The sequence below is a fragment of the Pelobates fuscus genome, chromosome 3, assembly GCF_036172605.1.
Source record: "Pelobates fuscus isolate aPelFus1 chromosome 3, aPelFus1.pri, whole genome shotgun sequence".
NCBI classification, from domain to species: Eukaryota; Metazoa; Chordata; class Amphibia; order Anura; family Pelobatidae; genus Pelobates; species Pelobates fuscus.
The window spans coordinates 56,613,455-56,634,392 of record NC_086319.1 but is presented as its reverse complement, the minus strand read 5'-3'; the positions used below and the strand labels follow the sequence as shown (position 1 = coordinate 56,634,392).

General features: G+C 41.9%; 1 protein-coding gene across 1 annotated transcript in view; it reads right to left on the bottom strand.

Moving 5' to 3' along the window:
* CEP83 (centrosomal protein 83) overlaps positions 1–14,144 on the bottom strand; it is a 41,990-nt gene extending 27,846 nt beyond the window's left edge. Inside the window, exons 1-2 of the mRNA XM_063445153.1 lie at positions 14,058–14,144; positions 11,248–11,524 (exon numbers count right to left, since the gene is read on the bottom strand). Coding sequence (XP_063301223.1) covers positions 11,248–11,399 — 152 coding nt within the window. The 5' untranslated portion in view covers positions 11,400–11,524; positions 14,058–14,144. The remainder of the gene's footprint in view (positions 1–11,247; positions 11,525–14,057) is intronic.
* Between the last annotated feature and the right edge of the window lie 6,794 nt (positions 14,145–20,938).

Below are 20,938 nucleotides of genomic sequence, written 5' to 3'. Positions count from 1 at the left end.
TTATGAGAGAATCATATATGTAAGAGTTGACACACTGGGATTGGTATTAAAACCTCTATTAGATAGATAAATGATTATAAAGTAGTAAGACGCCTGATAAACAGGATCTTTTGTAGTGTGTCCACAGAATCTTAGGTAGGGGATAACCCTTGATTATTTAATAAATATAGAGACTGGGGGTGGACCCGAGCCCAAAAGAGCTCAGGGACACCAAGAAAGATTCTATGAGTCTACTCTTAGTGGACTGAAAATAAAAAACACCTTTATTATAGGGTACAAATTCCCCAAAAGAAGTAAAGGAAACTTATAAATAATGCTAACACATCTAATAAAAAAGTGGGAGGTGGTAATATGTGTATCAGAGAAAGGAGTGAGCAATAAAATATTACACTGTCCACTACTTGAAACCGTATAGTCAAGGGTTTCTTATACATGTGGTTAGTGTGGAAAGTAGATAGTAATCATAGCTTGAGCGATCTAACAGGCCTTTGGGGGAGATAAGAACAAGAATAGTATCTCTAATAAATAGACCCGTTAACTTAGTTGCTAGTAGGATTGATACAGATAGTCATTGAAGCCTTAGACAGAGTATCCATTATATCCAAAACTAGCAAATCTTGTGTTATAGATCGCTATTGCTTCAAAATACTGAGCTTCACCACAGTGCTTGAGACTAGCTTGTCTATGTAAGGGGTTAAATGCCCAAAACAGTGGCTTAGTATATAGTGCACAGACCAATAGTGGAAATGCTATTGCTTATATTGAAAAGCCACTGAGTTGCACTCTAGTATCTAAAAAGGGTATCCATATATGGAGCTAAATGCCCCCAAATGGTTAATGTATCGCTTATATAGATCTTAGAGAGCTCATAATGATATATTATTCTGCAGAGCTTTAGAACTTGTGATCTCTCCAAATGATTCAGTAGCAAAGCTTAAGAAAAACTGATATTCATGCTATTGCTTCTTATTGAAGAGCCACTCCGTTTCACTCTAGTATCTAAAAAAAGCTATCCATATAAGGAGCTAAATGCCCCCAAGTGGTTAGTATACCGCTTATATAGATCTTTAGAAAATTCATACAGAAAAATGATTTCTTAGAAAAAGTCCTGTTGCACAGACTTAAGGAGCAAGTATAACATAGAAACCCCTATTTGAGAAGTTACTAAGTGAAACTTCCCGGTCATTTAACTATGAGAAGCGCCAAATTGCTCTAATCTGGTATCAGCATCAGTCTCCTATATTCTCATCCACCTCCCTCCACCTAGTGAACACACACAAAGTGCTGGTGATCGTTAAAAAAGCATAACCTAACGCACGTTTCGGCGCTATGCGAGCGCCTTTCTCAAAGGTAAATGTGACACTGCCGCCCGCTCGTTTTTATATCTCTTTACTTTTGGCTGGTAGCCTATCACGGGGCGCATCTATTCAGATTCACTCGCGCCAAAATTAGGATGGGCGGTCTATGCGTCATAGCTCCGCCCATCCACGTCAATGGGGGTGTGTATAGATGCTGCCGACCATGTGATGCAGTTAATACCATGACCTAAAAAGGTATGGGGTTACGGGGCATTCTTCTTGCGCTTAGTGCATCAATTGTGATGGATGGATTACATCCCCAATATGGGATTGTAAAGCATCCTTGCTGTACATCATGCACTCATTCGAAGGAATAATATTGATTGCTGAGATATATGTATATAGAGGGCGTATAACTAACACTCCCAATGGTGTGTTAAACTTTTACATCTCATGAACACCCAGTTCACTGGGAATACACCAGAAGGATAATTACATAGTGGTTGTCCTAGAGATATGAGTTATACACACGGTTCAATGAGGTGCGGTATAGCTAGGGCGTGATTACATTATTTAAGGGTACAGTTACTAAAAAGAATCCTGTAGACTGTATAGTAACTCAATGTAAGTTCCCTTGGTTCCTATACTGCCCTATTGCATAGTTGGGAGTGTAATCTATATGTTACGAAAGTATCACATTTTGAGTTAGCTTGTGTTAAGTATTGTAACCCTCATATATCTTAGGTGTAGAATTATGTCACGAGTAGACAAACTCTTTATACAATTATACATATTTACATATTTACAAATTTACACTTAGGTACACTCAACTAATGAAGGGAGTGAATGTGAACCCCTCGTTGAGTCCTTTGGGTGATAAGGTGTCTAGTTTATGGATCCAGTAACATTCCCTTCTTTTGAACAGGGGCAGGGCACGCAGGAGATATTAAACAAGGATATGAGAGTAGTCAACCTATCAGACATCACTCTTACCTCTATCCAAATAGAAGTCCTGATGAGAGGACTCTCTTTTGTCCCAATCCCCCCATTCAACCATTTTGAATGGATTAAGGACGTCAATTTGTTTGGCAGGAAACTAGCCCTACATAAATTCTTTAAAATCAAAGATGAAAAAAGGGCGAAAGAACTGGGATTTAACCTAAGAGAGTACCAATGCTTACAGGAACTGGTCACCTTATTAGAGGACAATGATGATACGGTTATATCTACTCCATACACAAACCTGCGTCCCAAAAGTAAATTTACCCCGAATATAAGAGAGTTCAAGAATATTGACATGTTTGTAGAATCCACCACCAATATGATAAAACTGATCAACACGGATATGCTTACCATAAAACCCAAAGGTAACCTATCCAAGATAGAATGGAAAGCCCTCTGCAGCTTAAAAGATAATGACAATATCATTATCAAACCGGCGGATAAAGGCGGTAACATTGTGGTAATGAATAGACCGCACTATGTACAAACAATTGAAAATATCCTCCTGGACAATGAGACCTATAGAGTACTGACCAGTGACCCATCTATCAAATACCAAATGGAGTACAAAAAACTCCTAGATCAGGCATTTGACGATGGCATCTTGACGAAAGAAGAATATGGTAGTATCTTCATAAAATGTCCAACAACCTCAACTTTCTATGGTCTACCTAAAATCCACAAACAATATGAAACACTCACAGCTAGACCCATCGTTTCAGGGTCCAATAATTTTACTAGCAAAGGGAGCATATATGTGGACAAAATCCTAAGACCATATGTAGAAACCTTACCCTCCTACCTCAAGGACACAAAGGACACTCTAAAATACTTGAAATCATTGACAGTACCAAGAGGGTCAGTACTCTGTAGCCTGGACGTAGAGGGCTTATATTCATCTATTCCACACTCAAGTGGGCTAGACCATGTGGGTTATTTTCTGGAAAAAAGAGGTCCAGAACATGACACCCATACAAAGTTTGTACTAGACCTACTGAAATTCATCTTGACTCACAATTTCTTCTTATTTCAGAACAAATACTACCACCAGGTGCAGGGGACTGAGGGTTTATGAGGGTTACAATACTTAACACAAGCTAACTCAAAATGTGATACTTTCGTAACATATAGATTACACTCCCAACTATGCAATAGGGCAGTATAGGAACCAAGGGAACTTACATTGAGTTACTATACAGTCTACAGGATTCTTTTTAGTAACTGTACCCTTAAATAATGTAATCACGCCCTAGCTATACCGCACCTCATTGAACCGTGTGTATAACTCATATCTCTAGGACAACCACTATGTAATTATCCTTCTGGTGTATTCCCAGTGAACTGGGTGTTCATGAGATGTAAAAGTTTAACACACCATTGGGAGTGTTAGTTATACGCCCTCTATATACATATATCTCAGCAATCAATATTATTCCTTCGAATGAGTGCATGATGTACAGCAAGGATGCTTTACAATCCCATATTGGGGATGTAATCCATCCATCACAATTGATGCACTAAGCGCAAGAAGAATGCCCCGTAACCCCATACCTTTTTAGGTCATGGTATTAACTGCATCACATGGTCGGCAGCATCTATACACACCCCCATTGACGTGGATGGGCGGAGCTATGACGCATAGACCGCCCATCCTAATTTTGGCGCGAGTGAATCTGAATAGATGCGCCCCGTGATAGGCTACCAGCCAAAAGTAAAGAGATATAAAAACGAGCGGGCGGCAGTGTCACATTTACCTTTGAGAAAGGCGCTCGCATAGCGCCGAAACGTGCGTTAGGTTATGCTTTTTTAACGATCACCAGCACTTTGTGTGTGTTCACTAGGTGGAGGGAGGTGGATGAGAATATAGGAGACTGATGCTGATACCAGATTAGAGCAATTTGGCGCTTCTCATAGTTAAATGACCGGGAAGTTTCACTTAGTAACTTCTCAAATAGGGGTTTCTATGTTATACTTGCTCCTTAAGTCTGTGCAACAGGACTTTTTCTAAGAAATCATTTTTCTGTATGAATTTTCTAAAGATCTATATAAGCGGTATACTAACCACTTGGGGGCATTTAGCTCCTTATATGGATAGCTTTTTTTAGATACTAGAGTGAAACGGAGTGGCTCTTCAATAAGAAGCAATAGCATGAATATCAGTTTTTCTTAAGCTTTGCTACTGAATCATTTGGAGAGATCACAAGTTCTAAAGCTCTGCAGAATAATATATCATTATGAGCTCTCTAAGATCTATATAAGCGATACATTAACCATTTGGGGGCATTTAGCTCCATATATGGATACCCTTTTTAGATACTAGAGTGCAACTCAGTGGCTTTTCAATATAAGCAATAGCATTTCCACTATTGGTCTGTGCACTATATACTAAGCCACTGTTTTGGGCATTTAACCCCTTACATAGACAAGCTAGTCTCAAGCACTGTGGTGAAGCTCAGTATTTTGAAGCAATAGCGATCTATAACACAAGATTTGCTAGTTTTGGATATAATGGATACTCTGTCTAAGGCTTCAATGACTATCTGTATCAATCCTACTAGCAACTAAGTTAACGGGTCTATTTATTAGAGATACTATTCTTGTTCTTATCTCCCCCAAAGGCCTGTTAGATCGCTCAAGCTATGATTACTATCTACTTTCCACACTAACCACATGTATAAGAAACCCTTGACTATACGGTTTCAAGTAGTGGACAGTGTAATATTTTATTGCTCACTCCTTTCTCTGATACACATATTACCACCTCCCACTTTTTTATTAGATGTGTTAGCATTATTTATAAGTTTCCTTTACTTCTTTTGGGGAATTTGTACCCTATAATAAAGGTGTTTTTTATTTTCAGTCCACTAAGAGTAGACTCATAGAATCTTTCTTGGTGTCCCTGAGCTCTTTTGGGCTCGGGTCCACCCCCAGTCTCTATATTTATTAAATAATCAAGGGTTATCCCCTACCTAAGATTCTGTGGACACACTACAAAAGATCCTGTTTATCAGGCGTCTTACTACTTTATAATCATTTATCTATCTAATAGAGGTTTTAATACCAATCCCAGTGTGTCAACTCTTACATATATGATTCTCTCATAAATACGATATTTATAACATTCCGATATGGCAAATTTCTTGTCTCAACTCAAGGAACCTAATCAATGGTGTACAGATGTCGAATCCGTTTTCTCGGATAAAGATGTAACGTATTTACCTGAACATGATAATATTAACCTCAAGTTCAGGAATCTATCCAATATGTGCAAACAACAGATAAGGTTGGGGTGGGAAATAACCTCTCTACAAAAATATCAAAGCAAGTCTATGATACCGAGGGGCCTTAGGATCCAGACCACACCGAATATAGAAATGGATGACCCTGCACTATTGAAAGAATGGGAGGAAGCAGCTGATACTTGTTCAAAAAAATTTATGGACATCCTACAAAGATTTGAGGCAGACAGATTAAAAACTGTCAATGAGAAAGTTAAGACCGCAATAGAGGATATACAAAGTTGCAAGGATGATCCTTCTTTCGGCACACAAGAACAAAGATTAGAACAAAATTTGAACAAATATCAGAACAATATAAAGAGCCGTAAACACGGGAAATTTGTCCGTGATAATGACGACTACAAAAAAGGTAACGTGTATAGACGTTTCAAAAAAACTATGAGGATGGATTCAGACCACTATGAAACATCCGAATATGAAACTTCTGACACAGATAGTGAACCAACCCCCACTACCAGTAGTAATCGTAAACAACAGGGCAGTAAAGGAATCCTCAAAAAAGGAGTGACTTTTTTAGGTCAGTCCCCTCGGGAGGGGGAAACACAGAACTACAGACAAACCAGGAACAGGGGCAGGGCACGCAGGAGATATTAAACAAGGATATGAGAGTAGTCAACCTATCAGACATCACTCTTACCTCTATCCAAATAGAAGTCCTGATGAGAGGACTCTCTTTTGTCCCAATCCCCCCATTCAACCATTTTGAATGGATTAAGGACGTCAATTTGTTTGGCAGGAAACTAGCCCTACATAAATTCTTTAAAATCAAAGATGAAAAAAGGGCGAAAGAACTGGGATTTAACCTAAGAGAGTACCAATGCTTACAGGAACTGGTCACCTTATTAGAGGACAATGATGATACGGTTATATCTACTCCATACACAAACCTGCGTCCCAAAAGTAAATTTACCCCGAATATAAGAGAGTTCAAGAATATTGACATGTTTGTAGAATCCACCACCAATATGATAAAACTGATCAACACGGATATGCTTACCATAAAACCCAAAGGTAACCTATCCAAGATAGAATGGAAAGCCCTCTGCAGCTTAAAAGATAATGACAATATCATTATCAAACCGGCGGATAAAGGCGGTAACATTGTGGTAATGAATAGACCGCACTATGTACAAACAATTGAAAATATCCTCCTGGACAATGAGACCTATAGAGTACTGACCAGTGACCCATCTATCAAATACCAAATGGAGTACAAAAAACTCCTAGATCAGGCATTTGACGATGGCATCTTGACGAAAGAAGAATATGGTAGTATCTTCATAAAATGTCCAACAACCTCAACTTTCTATGGTCTACCTAAAATCCACAAACAATATGAAACACTCACAGCTAGACCCATCGTTTCAGGGTCCAATAATTTTACTAGCAAAGGGAGCATATATGTGGACAAAATCCTAAGACCATATGTAGAAACCTTACCCTCCTACCTCAAGGACACAAAGGACACTCTAAAATACTTGAAATCATTGACAGTACCAAGAGGGTCAGTACTCTGTAGCCTGGACGTAGAGGGCTTATATTCATCTATTCCACACTCAAGTGGGCTAGACCATGTGGGTTATTTTCTGGAAAAAAGAGGTCCAGAACATGACACCCATACAAAGTTTGTACTAGACCTACTGAAATTCATCTTGACTCACAATTTCTTCTTATTTCAGAACAAATACTACCACCAGGTGCAGGGGACTGCTATGGGGACATCTTGTGCCCCAGCATATGCCAACCTGCACCTGGGTTGGTGGGAAAGTGAGGTTGTGTTCTCTGCACAAAATTCACACTATACGGACTTCATCTATGCATGGAAACGGTACATAGATGATATCCTAGTGATATGGAGAGGAACCAGACAAGCCTTTGAAGAATTTGTAGCAATATTGAATGTGAACACTATAAACTTGAAGTTCACCATGGAATTCGGTGATCAAGTCGTCAATTTTCTTGACTGTACATTTACAATATCCGAATCCCTGATGATCAACACTACCCTCTTCCGCAAACCCACTTCGACAAACAATATGCTTAGATGGGAGAGCTATCATCCCACTCCCCTGAAAAGAGGCATTCCAGTGGGACAGTACCTCAGGCTAAGAAGAAATTGCTCATCAATTGAGGATTTCAAGATAAAAGCCAGGATACTAAGAGAAAGATTTAGAGAAAGAGGGTACCCTATAAGATGCCTGAAACAAGCCTACCAAAGGGCACTAGATAGTGACCGTGAAATACTTCTGCAAAACAACAAAAAGAATACGGATAAACAAATCAGATGTATAGCCAACTATGATGCGGGCTGGGAGGAAGCAAAAAAGATCTTAAACCGATTCTGGCCACTCTTGACACAAGACTCACACCTAAGGGACATCATCCCCTCGAGAGTGTCTATTACGGCCAGGAGAGGTAGAAATATTAAAGATATATTAGTACCCAGCCACCTATCTACATCTAGACATACATCTAAGAATTGGCTAACGGTGCAGGGCACATATCAATGTGGGAGATGCGTAGCATGTGGGTTCATAGCTAAGGGATCTAAACAAATCACTGATTCAACTGATACCACTACTATTCCCATAAAACAATTTTTTAATTGCAATACGTCTGGAATGGTCTACTTACTAACATGTAAATGTGGAATGAAATACGTTGGTAAAACCATACGTCCATTCAAAAAACGAATAATGGAACATGTCCACTCAGTGACATCAAGTAGGGATACCCCAGTAGCCAGACATGTTAGGTCCCAACATATGGACACACCCCGCTGCATCAAATTTGCAGGCATCGAGAAGATCCAGATGGGTAGAAGAGGAGGCGATCTGGACCAGGCCCTCAAAAGAAGGGAATGTTACTGGATCCATAAACTAGACACCTTATCACCCAACGGACTCAACGAGGGGTTCACATTCACTCCCTTCATTAGTTGAGTGTACCTAAGTGTAAATTTGTAAATATGTAAATATGTATAATTGTATAAAGAGTTTGTCTACTCGTGACATAATTCTACACCTAAGATATATGAGGGTTACAATACTTAACACAAGCTAACTCAAAATGTGATACTTTCGTAACATATAGATTACACTCCCAACTATGCAATAGGGCAGTATAGGAACCAAGGGAACTTACATTGAGTTACTATACAGTCTACAGGATTCTTTTTAGTAACTGTACCCTTAAATAATGTAATCACGCCCTAGCTATACCGCACCTCATTGAACCGTGTGTATAACTCATATCTCTAGGACAACCACTATGTAATTATCCTTCTGGTGTATTCCCAGTGAACTGGGTGTTCATGAGATGTAAAAGTTTAACACACCATTGGGAGTGTTAGTTATACGCCCTCTATATACATATATCTCAGCAATCAATATTATTCCTTCGAATGAGTGCATGATGTACAGCAAGGATGCTTTACAATCCCATATTGGGGATGTAATCCATCCATCACAATTGATGCACTAAGCGCAAGAAGAATGCCCCGTAACCCCATACCTTTTTAGGTCATGGTATTAACTGCATCACATGGTCGGCAGCATCTATACACACCCCCATTGACGTGGATGGGCGGAGCTATGACGCATAGACCGCCCATCCTAATTTTGGCGCGAGTGAATCTGAATAGATGCGCCCCGTGATAGGCTACCAGCCAAAAGTAAAGAGATATAAAAACGAGCGGGCGGCAGTGTCACATTTACCTTTGAGAAAGGCGCTCGCATAGCGCCGAAACGTGCGTTAGGTTATGCTTTTTTAACGATCACCAGCACTTTGTGTGTGTTCACTAGGTGGAGGGAGGTGGATGAGAATATAGGAGACTGATGCTGATACCAGATTAGAGCAATTTGGCGCTTCTCATAGTTAAATGACCGGGAAGTTTCACTTAGTAACTTCTCAAATAGGGGTTTCTATGTTATACTTGCTCCTTAAGTCTGTGCAACAGGACTTTTTCTAAGAAATCATTTTTCTGTATGAATTTTCTAAAGATCTATATAAGCGGTATACTAACCACTTGGGGGCATTTAGCTCCTTATATGGATAGCTTTTTTTAGATACTAGAGTGAAACGGAGTGGCTCTTCAATAAGAAGCAATAGCATGAATATCAGTTTTTCTTAAGCTTTGCTACTGAATCATTTGGAGAGATCACAAGTTCTAAAGCTCTGCAGAATAATATATCATTATGAGCTCTCTAAGATCTATATAAGCGATACATTAACCATTTGGGGGCATTTAGCTCCATATATGGATACCCTTTTTAGATACTAGAGTGCAACTCAGTGGCTTTTCAATATAAGCAATAGCATTTCCACTATTGGTCTGTGCACTATATACTAAGCCACTGTTTTGGGCATTTAACCCCTTACATAGACAAGCTAGTCTCAAGCACTGTGGTGAAGCTCAGTATTTTGAAGCAATAGCGATCTATAACACAAGATTTGCTAGTTTTGGATATAATGGATACTCTGTCTAAGGCTTCAATGACTATCTGTATCAATCCTACTAGCAACTAAGTTAACGGGTCTATTTATTAGAGATACTATTCTTGTTCTTATCTCCCCCAAAGGCCTGTTAGATCGCTCAAGCTATGATTACTATCTACTTTCCACACTAACCACATGTATAAGAAACCCTTGACTATACGGTTTCAAGTAGTGGACAGTGTAATATTTTATTGCTCACTCCTTTCTCTGATACACATATTACCACCTCCCACTTTTTTATTAGATGTGTTAGCATTATTTATAAGTTTCCTTTACTTCTTTTGGGGAATTTGTACCCTATAATAAAGGTGTTTTTTATTTTCAGTCCACTAAGAGTAGACTCATAGAATCTTTCTTGGTGTCCCTGAGCTCTTTTGGGCTCGGGTCCACCCCCAGTCTCTATATTTATTAAATAATCAAGGGTTATCCCCTACCTAAGATTCTGTGGACACACTACAAAAGATCCTGTTTATCAGGCGTCTTACTACTTTATAATATATAGACATGCAATGTTGAAAACCAAAGCAAACAACCATAATTATTATTATTATTATTTTTTTTTTAAATATATAATAGAAATAAAGAGTCGCATTTTGTGGTCCTAACAGTCTGAGCCCACAACTGCTTCAAAGTTCCTTGTTTGGAACATTTCAACCTGGTACGAAGATTTAAATAGGAAATGAATCTTCATAAAATAAGTCTCTCCTTACCCAGGAGATTATTCCATAGACAAGCCTCTCCAGTAACTTATGTAGTCTCTGGGCACCATTAATGAGGCACATGTAGAAGGAAGGCTGTCTAATAACCCAGGGATTTAGAGATCAAAATACAAATACAAAACCCACATAATATGAATAAGCCTTAATGTTATAATCTAAAAGCAGGTGGTTTGTGTAGCTGTAACACCAGAATGGCTTGTTATGGATCAATTCACCTTGTATATCGTGTGCCAATATAATATTAACTAAACTGAAAAACATAATTGTATATGTTTAGAATATTTCTGTCAATCGTTTAACGATGGACCATAAGTCCTGCAAAATGAGATATACAATTTTCCTATGATTATAAATAAAATACCACTAGTAAATCATACGCAGAAGAAAAACAAACAAAAAAACACCACATAAAACCATTAGCTAAAACGGTACCTGGTATGCTCTGCCTTTATGGTTTGATAATTTGTCTTGTGAAGTTCGCATCTCATTCTTTCATCAATCAAAAGTTTTTGCAGCTCAGTGTCTGAGGTAGGAAACCCAGAGGTTCCGCTGACTTGCGAAAGCATTGCTGGATAGCCTTCCATCTTTTTAGTAATGGTGGAGTACAATGATACGCAGAATTCAGAAGACCAGACGTGTAACCGTGGATGGCTTGCCCATTACTCCCACCCCCTTTCATATAAGCCCTGTGGGACCTAATTTAACATCTCTAAGGAGAAAAAAAAAACAAAAAAAACAATACATTGGTACACAAATTACATACATAGAATATAGTGCAAATGAAAATGAATTATTTATAAAATATATGATGCCAAAATAACAGAGTATCGCAGTATTCAAAGATTAATTCTACTATAATATACTACTATAATAATATGGCTAATTTAAACTACGGCCAATATATATATATATATAAAAATAATATATATATATATATAGTAGTCAACCGAGCACTCCTTAGGTGTGTGTGTGTGTGTGTGTGATTGCCAACTAAAAGTCAACATTTTGACCAACAATGGATATTCATTAACCCTTGAAAAAATTAAAGGAACACAAACATGTATTACTGACCTTATAGTGTTAATAAAAAACACCATCTAGCCCATTCCCCCAGCCCCCTTAATATAGTAAAATCTTACCTTTATTGTAGTCTGCGGCTGTTGGCTCTGCCCCTGATATGCCTGTTTGGCTGAAATCATAAGATCTACCTTGGGCGGCACTTTGCAGGGGACGGCACAAAAAGCTGCCCCCAAACGCAAAGGCAGATCCCTTGCTGGCCTCGTGTCCTGGGGGGCTCAAGAGCTGGCCACTTTTGAGCCCCCCGAGGCGGGCAGCGAGGGAGCATGCTCACCTGAGCTCTTCCTGCTAAGCTCCCTCCGCGCCGCTTAATGAAGCCGGGAGCCAGAATATGACATCAGACCGGCTCCCAGCATCACTAAGCGGCATGCGAGGGAGCTGAGCAGGAAGATTAAAGCTCCCTCGCCACCCACTCTGCCTGTCCGCCCCTTGCCTGCCTGCCCAGTAGCCCTACAAGACAGGTAAGTAATCCACTCCAGCTCTCCCAGGGAGGCTGGGTAGCTTTAATAAAATAAAATAAATATAATAATTTGTGAGTGATGGGAGAAATGTGTATGTGTCAGTGTGTGTGAGTGTGTCAGTGCGTGCGTCTGTCAGTCAGTCGGTGCCTGCGGCAGTCAGTCGGTGCCTGCGGCAGTCAGTCGGTGCCTGCGGCAGTCAGTCGGTGCCTGCGGCAGCCAGTGCGTGCGTGTCATTGTTTGTCAGTGTATATGAGAATATGCGTCTGTCAGTTAAAGTGCGGCCTTGACAGGAAGGGGTGGGAAACCGTCCTGCCTAGGGCAGCACAAATCCTAAATACACCACTGAAAGGAGGACACACTTTTTCTTGGATACGTATTCATTTTGTTGGACAATATTTACTTAAAATAATTTTGAAAAAAATAAAAATCTAATAAATGCATTTGTATTCTATACAATCTTTATTTAATTTAACCCCTTAAGGACCAAACTTCTGGAATAAAAGGGAATCATGACATGTCACAAATGTCATGTGTCATTAAGGGGTTAAACAAAGTAGCTAAAAAAAATGTTTAATAAAAGACATAAAAACGGCACTCCAAAAGACTAGAAATTATTATTTTTGTACATCACTACCATAAGGTTTCTTACACCTGGATTACTGAATAACCCAGTCATAAAAATTAAAACAAAAAAAAAAAAAAACCAAGGAAGACTGACATAATAATAGGTACATCTGAGAGAACACAAAAAAAAAACAACACACAAATACAGTAAAGGCTACCAATTTTTTTTTTTTTATTCTCATCTAACAAAGACTTCTGCAGGGAAAATTCCTACTGTAGGAGCTGAAAGGACATTTTCTGGTTTAACAAAGTTTAGAATTAACTCATTACTGATCAAGTTCAGTGACTGCATTTCCAGCGATTAACTGAGCGACAGTAGCGTTCTATCTCCATGGCAACCAAGACAACTGCCTAAACAGGGACAGCAGCAATAACCAACACACTGTGCAAATATATTCAACCAACGCTGATCCTTTAACAGCAAAAAGCATACACATACACAGTTTGCAGTGCACTGCAGTAGTTTTAATTGAGGATATGTAGGATACTTATAATAATAAAATAAGAAAGATGATATTTTCTTCCTGCATAGATTTGCAACTTCTCAAATGAACTAGTGCCTTTCTACTGCATCTCCCAGATGGACAATATCCAAAAATAAAACACATAGCACATAAATATATAGCAATACAGAAGTTAAAAAAAAACCAAAACAGTAACTTGCAAGCCAGCAGGAGGAATAAATGGAATAGTTTAAAACACTCCTACCTTCCTCAGCTAATCAATAAAAAGATAATATTAAAGATTATTTTAACATATCAGTTCTGTCTCCGTTACTGGGCATTATATAAGGAGAGGGCTGCAGGGTCATACAGTAATACAATAAAAGGCAGAGCACCTCCATGTACCTTCTGATCAGGGGGAGACAAGAAAGTAAAACCTCCAGCTGTTGCTGGACTACAACTCCCAAGTTGCACTGACACCCTTAAGGCTGGCAAGCAGAGATGGGACTTGTAGTTCTACAACAGCTGGGGGGGCTTTTTAACCTTCTAAACCCTGGTATTGGCATTAAAACTCATTATACCACACAGGTATCACCAAATGCCCTCACCTGGGGCAAACTGCGCTTGAGCTACTCACGTGCCAGGTTCCGGGAGATCACAATGGACCAGGCTAGGTGAGGGTAGAGATGCCCAGTGTCTCGCAGACCCTTTTCCTGGGGGATTGTCAGGGATTTTTAAAAATGGCGCCTCTGCTCCTCCCACGTACTGAGGTTCGACTATAACCACGCCCCCCAGCTAGGTATCGCCTCCCTGCGCATGCGCAGTGCTAGCGAGCCGGGCTGTGATAGACAGAGCTCAGAAGGGCGGGAAGACAGGCGGGCATGGTTGTTGACAGATAACGGATCTCATGGAATGTGGGGGAGTCTGGTTAGAATGTTTAAAAACACAGGGTGGAACACTGAGAGAGGAAATTAAAAGGGAATACAGTAACAATATATTGAGGAAGTTATTTAAATAAAGACCGAAATATGACTAAATAGGAGCATCTATCTAAGATAGGAAACAACTACAACCCATCAAATTGTTACAAAAGTAATGGACTGTTAGCAGAATTGGTCAGGAACTGAAAAAATTGCCATTATTATTTATATAGCACCAACAAATTCCACAGCGCTGTACAATGGGTGTACTAACATGCAATTGTACAGCGCTACGGAATTTGATGGCGCTATATAAATAATAAAATAATAATTGTAACCAGATGAGTTGGAGCACAGGAAAAGAGGGGTTAAGGGCCCTGCTCAATGAGCTTACATCCTAAAGGGAGTGGGGTATAGTGACACAAAAGGTAAGGGTAGAGTAGAAAAGTAGTTAGTAGACTAGTATTCACTAAAGACTGTTGCAGGAGAGGAATCAGGGGATGTGATGTGGGGGAGCTATTAACAGTACCGTACTCTTTACTGAAGAAGTGCATTTTCAATTATTTTTTTTATGAAGGAGTGGAGACTGGGTAGAAGTCTAACAGAGAAGGGAAGGGAGTTCCACAGGAACGGTGCAGCTCTAGAGAAGTCTTGGATACGAGCATCAGGTGTGGGAGTATAAACAGAGGATAGACATAGTTTTTCAGCAAAGTGTAAGGGCCTAAATGGGACGTATTTGTGTATTAGGGACAATAGATAGGTTGTAGCAATGCATGGACTGACAGAGGCGGGAGGTAGGAGCAAGCAGGAAAATTAGCCTCGCTGCCACGTTCAGTATAGACTGGGCAAGTTGGGAGCACGTAAGACTACTGGGAAGCGGGAATGGATAGTGGCATGGACCAGCACCTTAGCCACATCCAGAGTTAGATATAGGCCGATGCACGCTTGTTTTTGAGATCGAAGGGATTTAGCGATTGGCTGGACGTGAAGGGTGAAGGAGAGGTCGGATTCAAAGAGAACACCTAGGCAGCGAGCCTGCGAGGTTGAGCTGATGGTGGCGCCGTTAGCGTGGAGGGAGACAGAAACCGGAGTAGCAACACTTGAGGGAGGAAAGACCAGAAGTTCTGTTTTGGACAGGTTGAGTTTAAGGAAGTGAGCAGCCATCCAGTTGGAAGTAGCAGAAAGGGAGCCAGAGACATGAGTCAAGAGGGGCGGCGAGAGATCAGGAGAGGACAGGTAGATTTGCGTGTCATATGCATGGAAATGAAATTGGAAACCAAAGGAGCTGATGAGTTTACCAAGGGTGGCAGTATAGATCGAGAAGAGCAGGGGACCAAGGACTGAACCTTGGGGGACACCAACAGAGATTGGTTTGGGAGAAGAGGCAGAGCCAGAGAAAAAGCACTGGGAGGAGCACAAGGAGAGATCTATATCTCATAGACTGATATTACAGAGAATGAGAAGAAGCTGTTGATGGTCAACAGTGTCAAAGGCAGCAGAAAGGTAAAGGAGAATAAGTATAGAATAGTGACCACGAGTAGATCATTGGATACTTTGGTCAGAGCCGTTTTTTTCACAGAGTGCTGAGTGCGGAAACCAGACTGAAGCTAGTCAAGCAGAAAGTTGGACTCGGAGAAGTCTGTCAATCTCTCATACACAACTCTCTCAAGATCTTGGACGCAAAAGACAGGAGTGAGATAGGGCGGGTAGTTGCATGCAGAGTTAGGGTCAAGTTTGGTCATTTTCAGAATCGGGGTTACAGTTGCACGTTTGAAGGGTGATGGAAATATGCCAGAGGAGAGGCAGAGATTGAGAATTTTAGTGAGAGACAGAGCAAGAGAAGGAGACAGAGTGCGCATGAGATACAAGGTAATAAGATCAAGGGAATAAGGGGAGGGGCGGGAGGACTGGAGCAGAGCAGAAACCTCTTCTGCTGTAGCAGGTGTGAATGAACATAGAACAGCGGAGTGACTGCGGTTCGGGGAAGTATTGGTAGGGGAAGGAGATAAATGAGAGATCTCTTGCCTGATTGTAGAAATCTTCTCAGTGAAGTGAGTTGCAAAGCTTGTGGTGGTCAAGTTGGTAGGAGCTGCAAAAGGGCAAAGAATAGAGTTTAAAGTGTGAAATAGGCATTTGGGTTTGCGGGAGAGTGTGGTTATAAAGGTATTGAAGTAATTTACTTTTGCAAAGGAAAGAGCCAGACTGTAGGAGCGCAGCATAAATTTATAGTGGAGGAAGTCAGACTCAGAGTGAGACTTTCTCTCTCTATATATTTATATATACATACACATACATTACTATATAGCAGGGTTTCCCAATTAATTTTTCCCTTGGAACCCTTTGACATGGTATAGCAAAACTTTGGAACCCCAACAAAAAAACGTGTGCTGTAGAGTAGCGCAGCGCAAACCTTTCAACGAGCAGAGTGTAATGTGCTCTTTTGCTGTCAAATTCTTTTTATATCTGGTTTAATTGTTGACAATTGTATTCGCATGTCTGCAGTTGCATCAAGTCGATTTGGATACTTTGATTTTGTTGCAGAGTAGAGCGAAAATCCAGTTTCACATAAGTATGTGCTGGCGAATGGCAACAGAACTTTGATTGCCCGCTCGGACAATTCGGGGTATTCTTCGCGTAAATCACCCCAAAAAGCAATAAGAGAAACTTCTTTAAATTTTTGGCTAGGTTGACTGTCAGAAGTTATATCTATCAGATTCTCAAAATCTACATCAGAAAACTTGGTTGGCTTGTCTTTTATGAATGGATGTCAAACCCACTCATTATTGTTTTCATTCAAGAATGGAAAATACTGATTAATAGATGTGATTAAATGGAGAAGATGATCTACAATTTCATTGTGAATTTCATCTTCAAGTTCCATTTCTGATTTTTCAAGAAAATCCTTAAGTGTTGGCAAAGAGTTCAAATTATTTTGCTCAACAGATGAGGTCCAAAACTGCAGCTTACGAGACAGTGAAAATATTTTATCTCTTGCATTAAAAATATTAGTGTTTTTTCCTTGGAGTGATGAACATATGTCATTTAATCTTGTGAATATGCAAGATATTTTGGATAACCACAGAGTGTTTGTTAATCGATCAGATAATCCAAATTTATGATCCTGGAAATATGCAAACAACTCTTGGCGCAATTCAAACATTCTAACAAGAAATTACCTCGTGATAGCCAGTGGACTTATGAATGCAAAAGCAAAGCAGAGTGGTGACTACCGATTTCTTCACATATAATTGCATGATTTTGCTATTACATGACGAAAAGTCATGATTTTATTAAAGACACGGAGGCGAGTATTGCATATCCCTTTCTTTACTGTTGACAAATAGCAGCAAAGGAAACAAACAGAATGAAAAAAGAATGAACATGTGATAACATAGGCCCCTCCCCCTCAGGTCCCAGTATAACAGGCAGCACTTCCCTTCCATTTCCCTCTTTCTGCAGATGCGACCAAAGAACAATGTCCATAACTAGAGTAGTGCGAGAATAAAGTCCCAATGTAATAACAGAAAAACCGAAGAGGTATAACATCAAAAACTGGGAAGTGTGACCGTAGAATCCATAGGACCGATGGAGGACAGCGGGAGGAGACCAATAAACCGGACCCTTGCTAGACGTCTTGCCAGATTAAGCTGTGGAGATATAAAGGACAGGAGCCAACAGGTTAAAGTCGATACTTGCAACTAGTTACAAGGTTACACCAGTGAGAACAAGGACCCTTGTATGTACAGTCCCACAAAACAATCAATGTTAACATATCCAGCAATATTGAAAACAACAAGTCTAAGGACGGCCCCACTCACCGTCCCAAACCATACTATGTGGTGTATCGTGGTATGAGTAATTTGGGTGGGGAGATACATACTTACCAGCGTGTAAAAATAACAAAAAAGGGTGGGGCAATACTCGCCTCCGTGTCTTTAATAAAATCATGACTTTTCGTCATGTAATAGCAAAATCATGCAATTTTATAACAAGACACGGAGGCTCATATTGCAAGTTTAAAGCTGATCCATTATTACAGTGAATGTGTGTGGGGCCGGTCGAAAGTAGAATTCACGGAAGGTAGATTCCCTAGACCAATCAGCTGTTCTCATAATGTCTTCTAGGCGGGCGCCCGCTGACATCATAGAAGAGGCTGATGCCCCTCGTACTGAATGGGCGCCAAACACTGTAGTGTCAATGCCCGCTTGGGTTAGCAGCCATTTCACCCAGCGTGACAAGGTAGTGCTGGAAACTGGGTGAAAAGGAGGACGGAAAGATAAGAACAACTGATGAGAGGCAGTAGAGCGGTGTGGTTCGGTGCGAGATTCATATTCACGAAGGCAGGTCACTGGGCATAGCGAAGGAGAGGCAGGGAAACTAGGGTAGGATACCGCTTTGATGGAAGTCTTAGTGCGCCTGCTGATGTTAAAAGTTACCCCGTCCGGGGTGTATGACTTGGCATCGACGTCCAGTGCACCAACATCCGAGACTCTCTTGCATGAGATGAGACAGAGCAGGCACACCAATTTGGCGGACAGCTGTTTGAGGGAGAGTCCAGCGTTAGCGGGCCAGGATGAGAGGAAAGCCAATACAACGGAAACATCCCAGGTCGTGGAGTAGCGGGGCCTGGGCGGCCTTGAAAATCTAGAACCCTTGACGAGTCGGCACACAAGAGGGTGTTGTCCCGCGGGGCGGCCCTCGAAACCTTGGTGAATAGCCGAGATAGCGGAACGGTAAAGGTTAATAGTCCTGTAAGCCTTACCGGCTTCGAAGAGGGACGTCAGGAACTGCAGGATCGTTGTTACAGGGGCCGAAACGGGATCCTCGTTCCGAGCCATGCACCAGCTAGCCCAAGCTCGCCAAGCTGACCCATATGCCCGTCTAGTGCCGGGAGCCCATGCCGCTGCCAATAAGTGTCTAGTTGCGTCCGAAACTCCTGGGATTTCCCAGGGTCCCCGGAGATTCGCCAAGCTAGAAGTGGGAGAGAGCCCTCTAGCCGGAGGGGATGATAGCGCCCCGTCGGGTCTTGCAGCAGGTCGTGGTGCCCCGGCAGGAGTCGAGGGTAGTCCAACGTCATCTCGAGTATTTGGGGAAACCAGGACTGCGTTTCCCAGAATGGGGTGACCATGACCAGCTCCGCCCGGTGTTTGCGGGCTTGCAGGAGTGAGCGAGGGATCATGGAAAACGGGGGAAAGGCATAGAGGAGGCCTCCCTGCCAATCTTGCAGGAAGGCATCCACTGCCTCCGCCATTGGATCCGGCCTCCAGCTGAAGAAGCGTGGGAGTTGGGCATTGAGCCGGGAGGCGAAAAGGTCTATGGTAAATGGTCCCCAGAGAGATGAAATATTGGAGAACACCGTCCTGGCTAATCTCCAGTCGCTGGTGTCTGAAAGATAACGTGAACCCCAGTCCGCCTGGACGTTGTGCAGACCAGGTAAGTACTCCGCGTAGACCATCAGGTTCCGTTCCAGGCAGAATTCCCAAAAATCTTTCGCCAACCTGGCCAAGACCGCCGACTGTGTACCACCCAGGTGGTTGACATATCTCACCGCCGAAACATTGTCCATGCGGAGCCGTATACATGATAGGGCACGGTCCTTGGCGAAGCTGCGGATGGCGAAGGAGCCTGCCAGAAGCTCCAGGGCATTGATATGTAGTCGGGCTTCGGACTCCGACCACCGGCCCCCAGATGAGATTCCCTCGCAGTGGGCTCCCCAACCGTGTAGACTCGCATCCGAGTCGATCGTGAATTCCGGCATTGAGCCGAAGATGGCTTTGCCATTCCATGCAGACAGGTTGAGAATCCACCATCGCAACTCGTCTTTCGTCTCGTTGTCCAGAGAGACCAGGTCTGCGTAGGATGCCCCGGCTCTTAGGTGAGCGATCTTTAGGCGCTGTAGCGCTCGGTAGTGGAGTGGGCCTGGGAACACGGCCTGGATTGAAGAAGCCAGCAGGCCTATGAGGCGTGCCAATTGGCGTAAGGTGATTTGGGGTCGGATAAGGGCCCTGCGCAATTCTTTGCGGATGGATCGAATCTTGGATATCGGGAGACTCAGTGTTGCAGCCCCCGAATCCACTTGGAATCCTAGGAATTCCAAGCGGGTGGCGGGGGTCAGGCATGACTTTTCCCAGTTGATTATGAAACCTAAGCGTGACAGGAGGTTTATGGCTAGTCGGAGATGTGTGAGGAGGGTGGAACGCTCCTGAGCCATGAGGAGAATGTCGTCCAGGTAGACGATTAGTCGAACTCCTCGACTGCGTAGCCAGGCCATAACGGGCCGTAGAAGCTTTGTGAAGCACCACGGGGCTGAGGATAGGCCAAAGGGCAGACAGGTGAACCGCCATGTTTCGTGTCGCCAGTAAAAGCGTAGGAGGTCCCGAGAGGCCTCCGCTATTGGCACTGTCAGGTACGCGTCTTTTAGGTCTAGTTTTGCTAGAGAGGAGATCCCTTAGCAGATGAATACCCTCCATCTTGAAATGGCGGTACCTGACTACGGCATTGAGGGGGCGCAAATTTATGACTGGTCTCAATTGGCCGCCTTTCTTTTCCACTAGGAATATATTGCTTATTACGCCCGCAGGGTTGGGGGGTGCTAGTT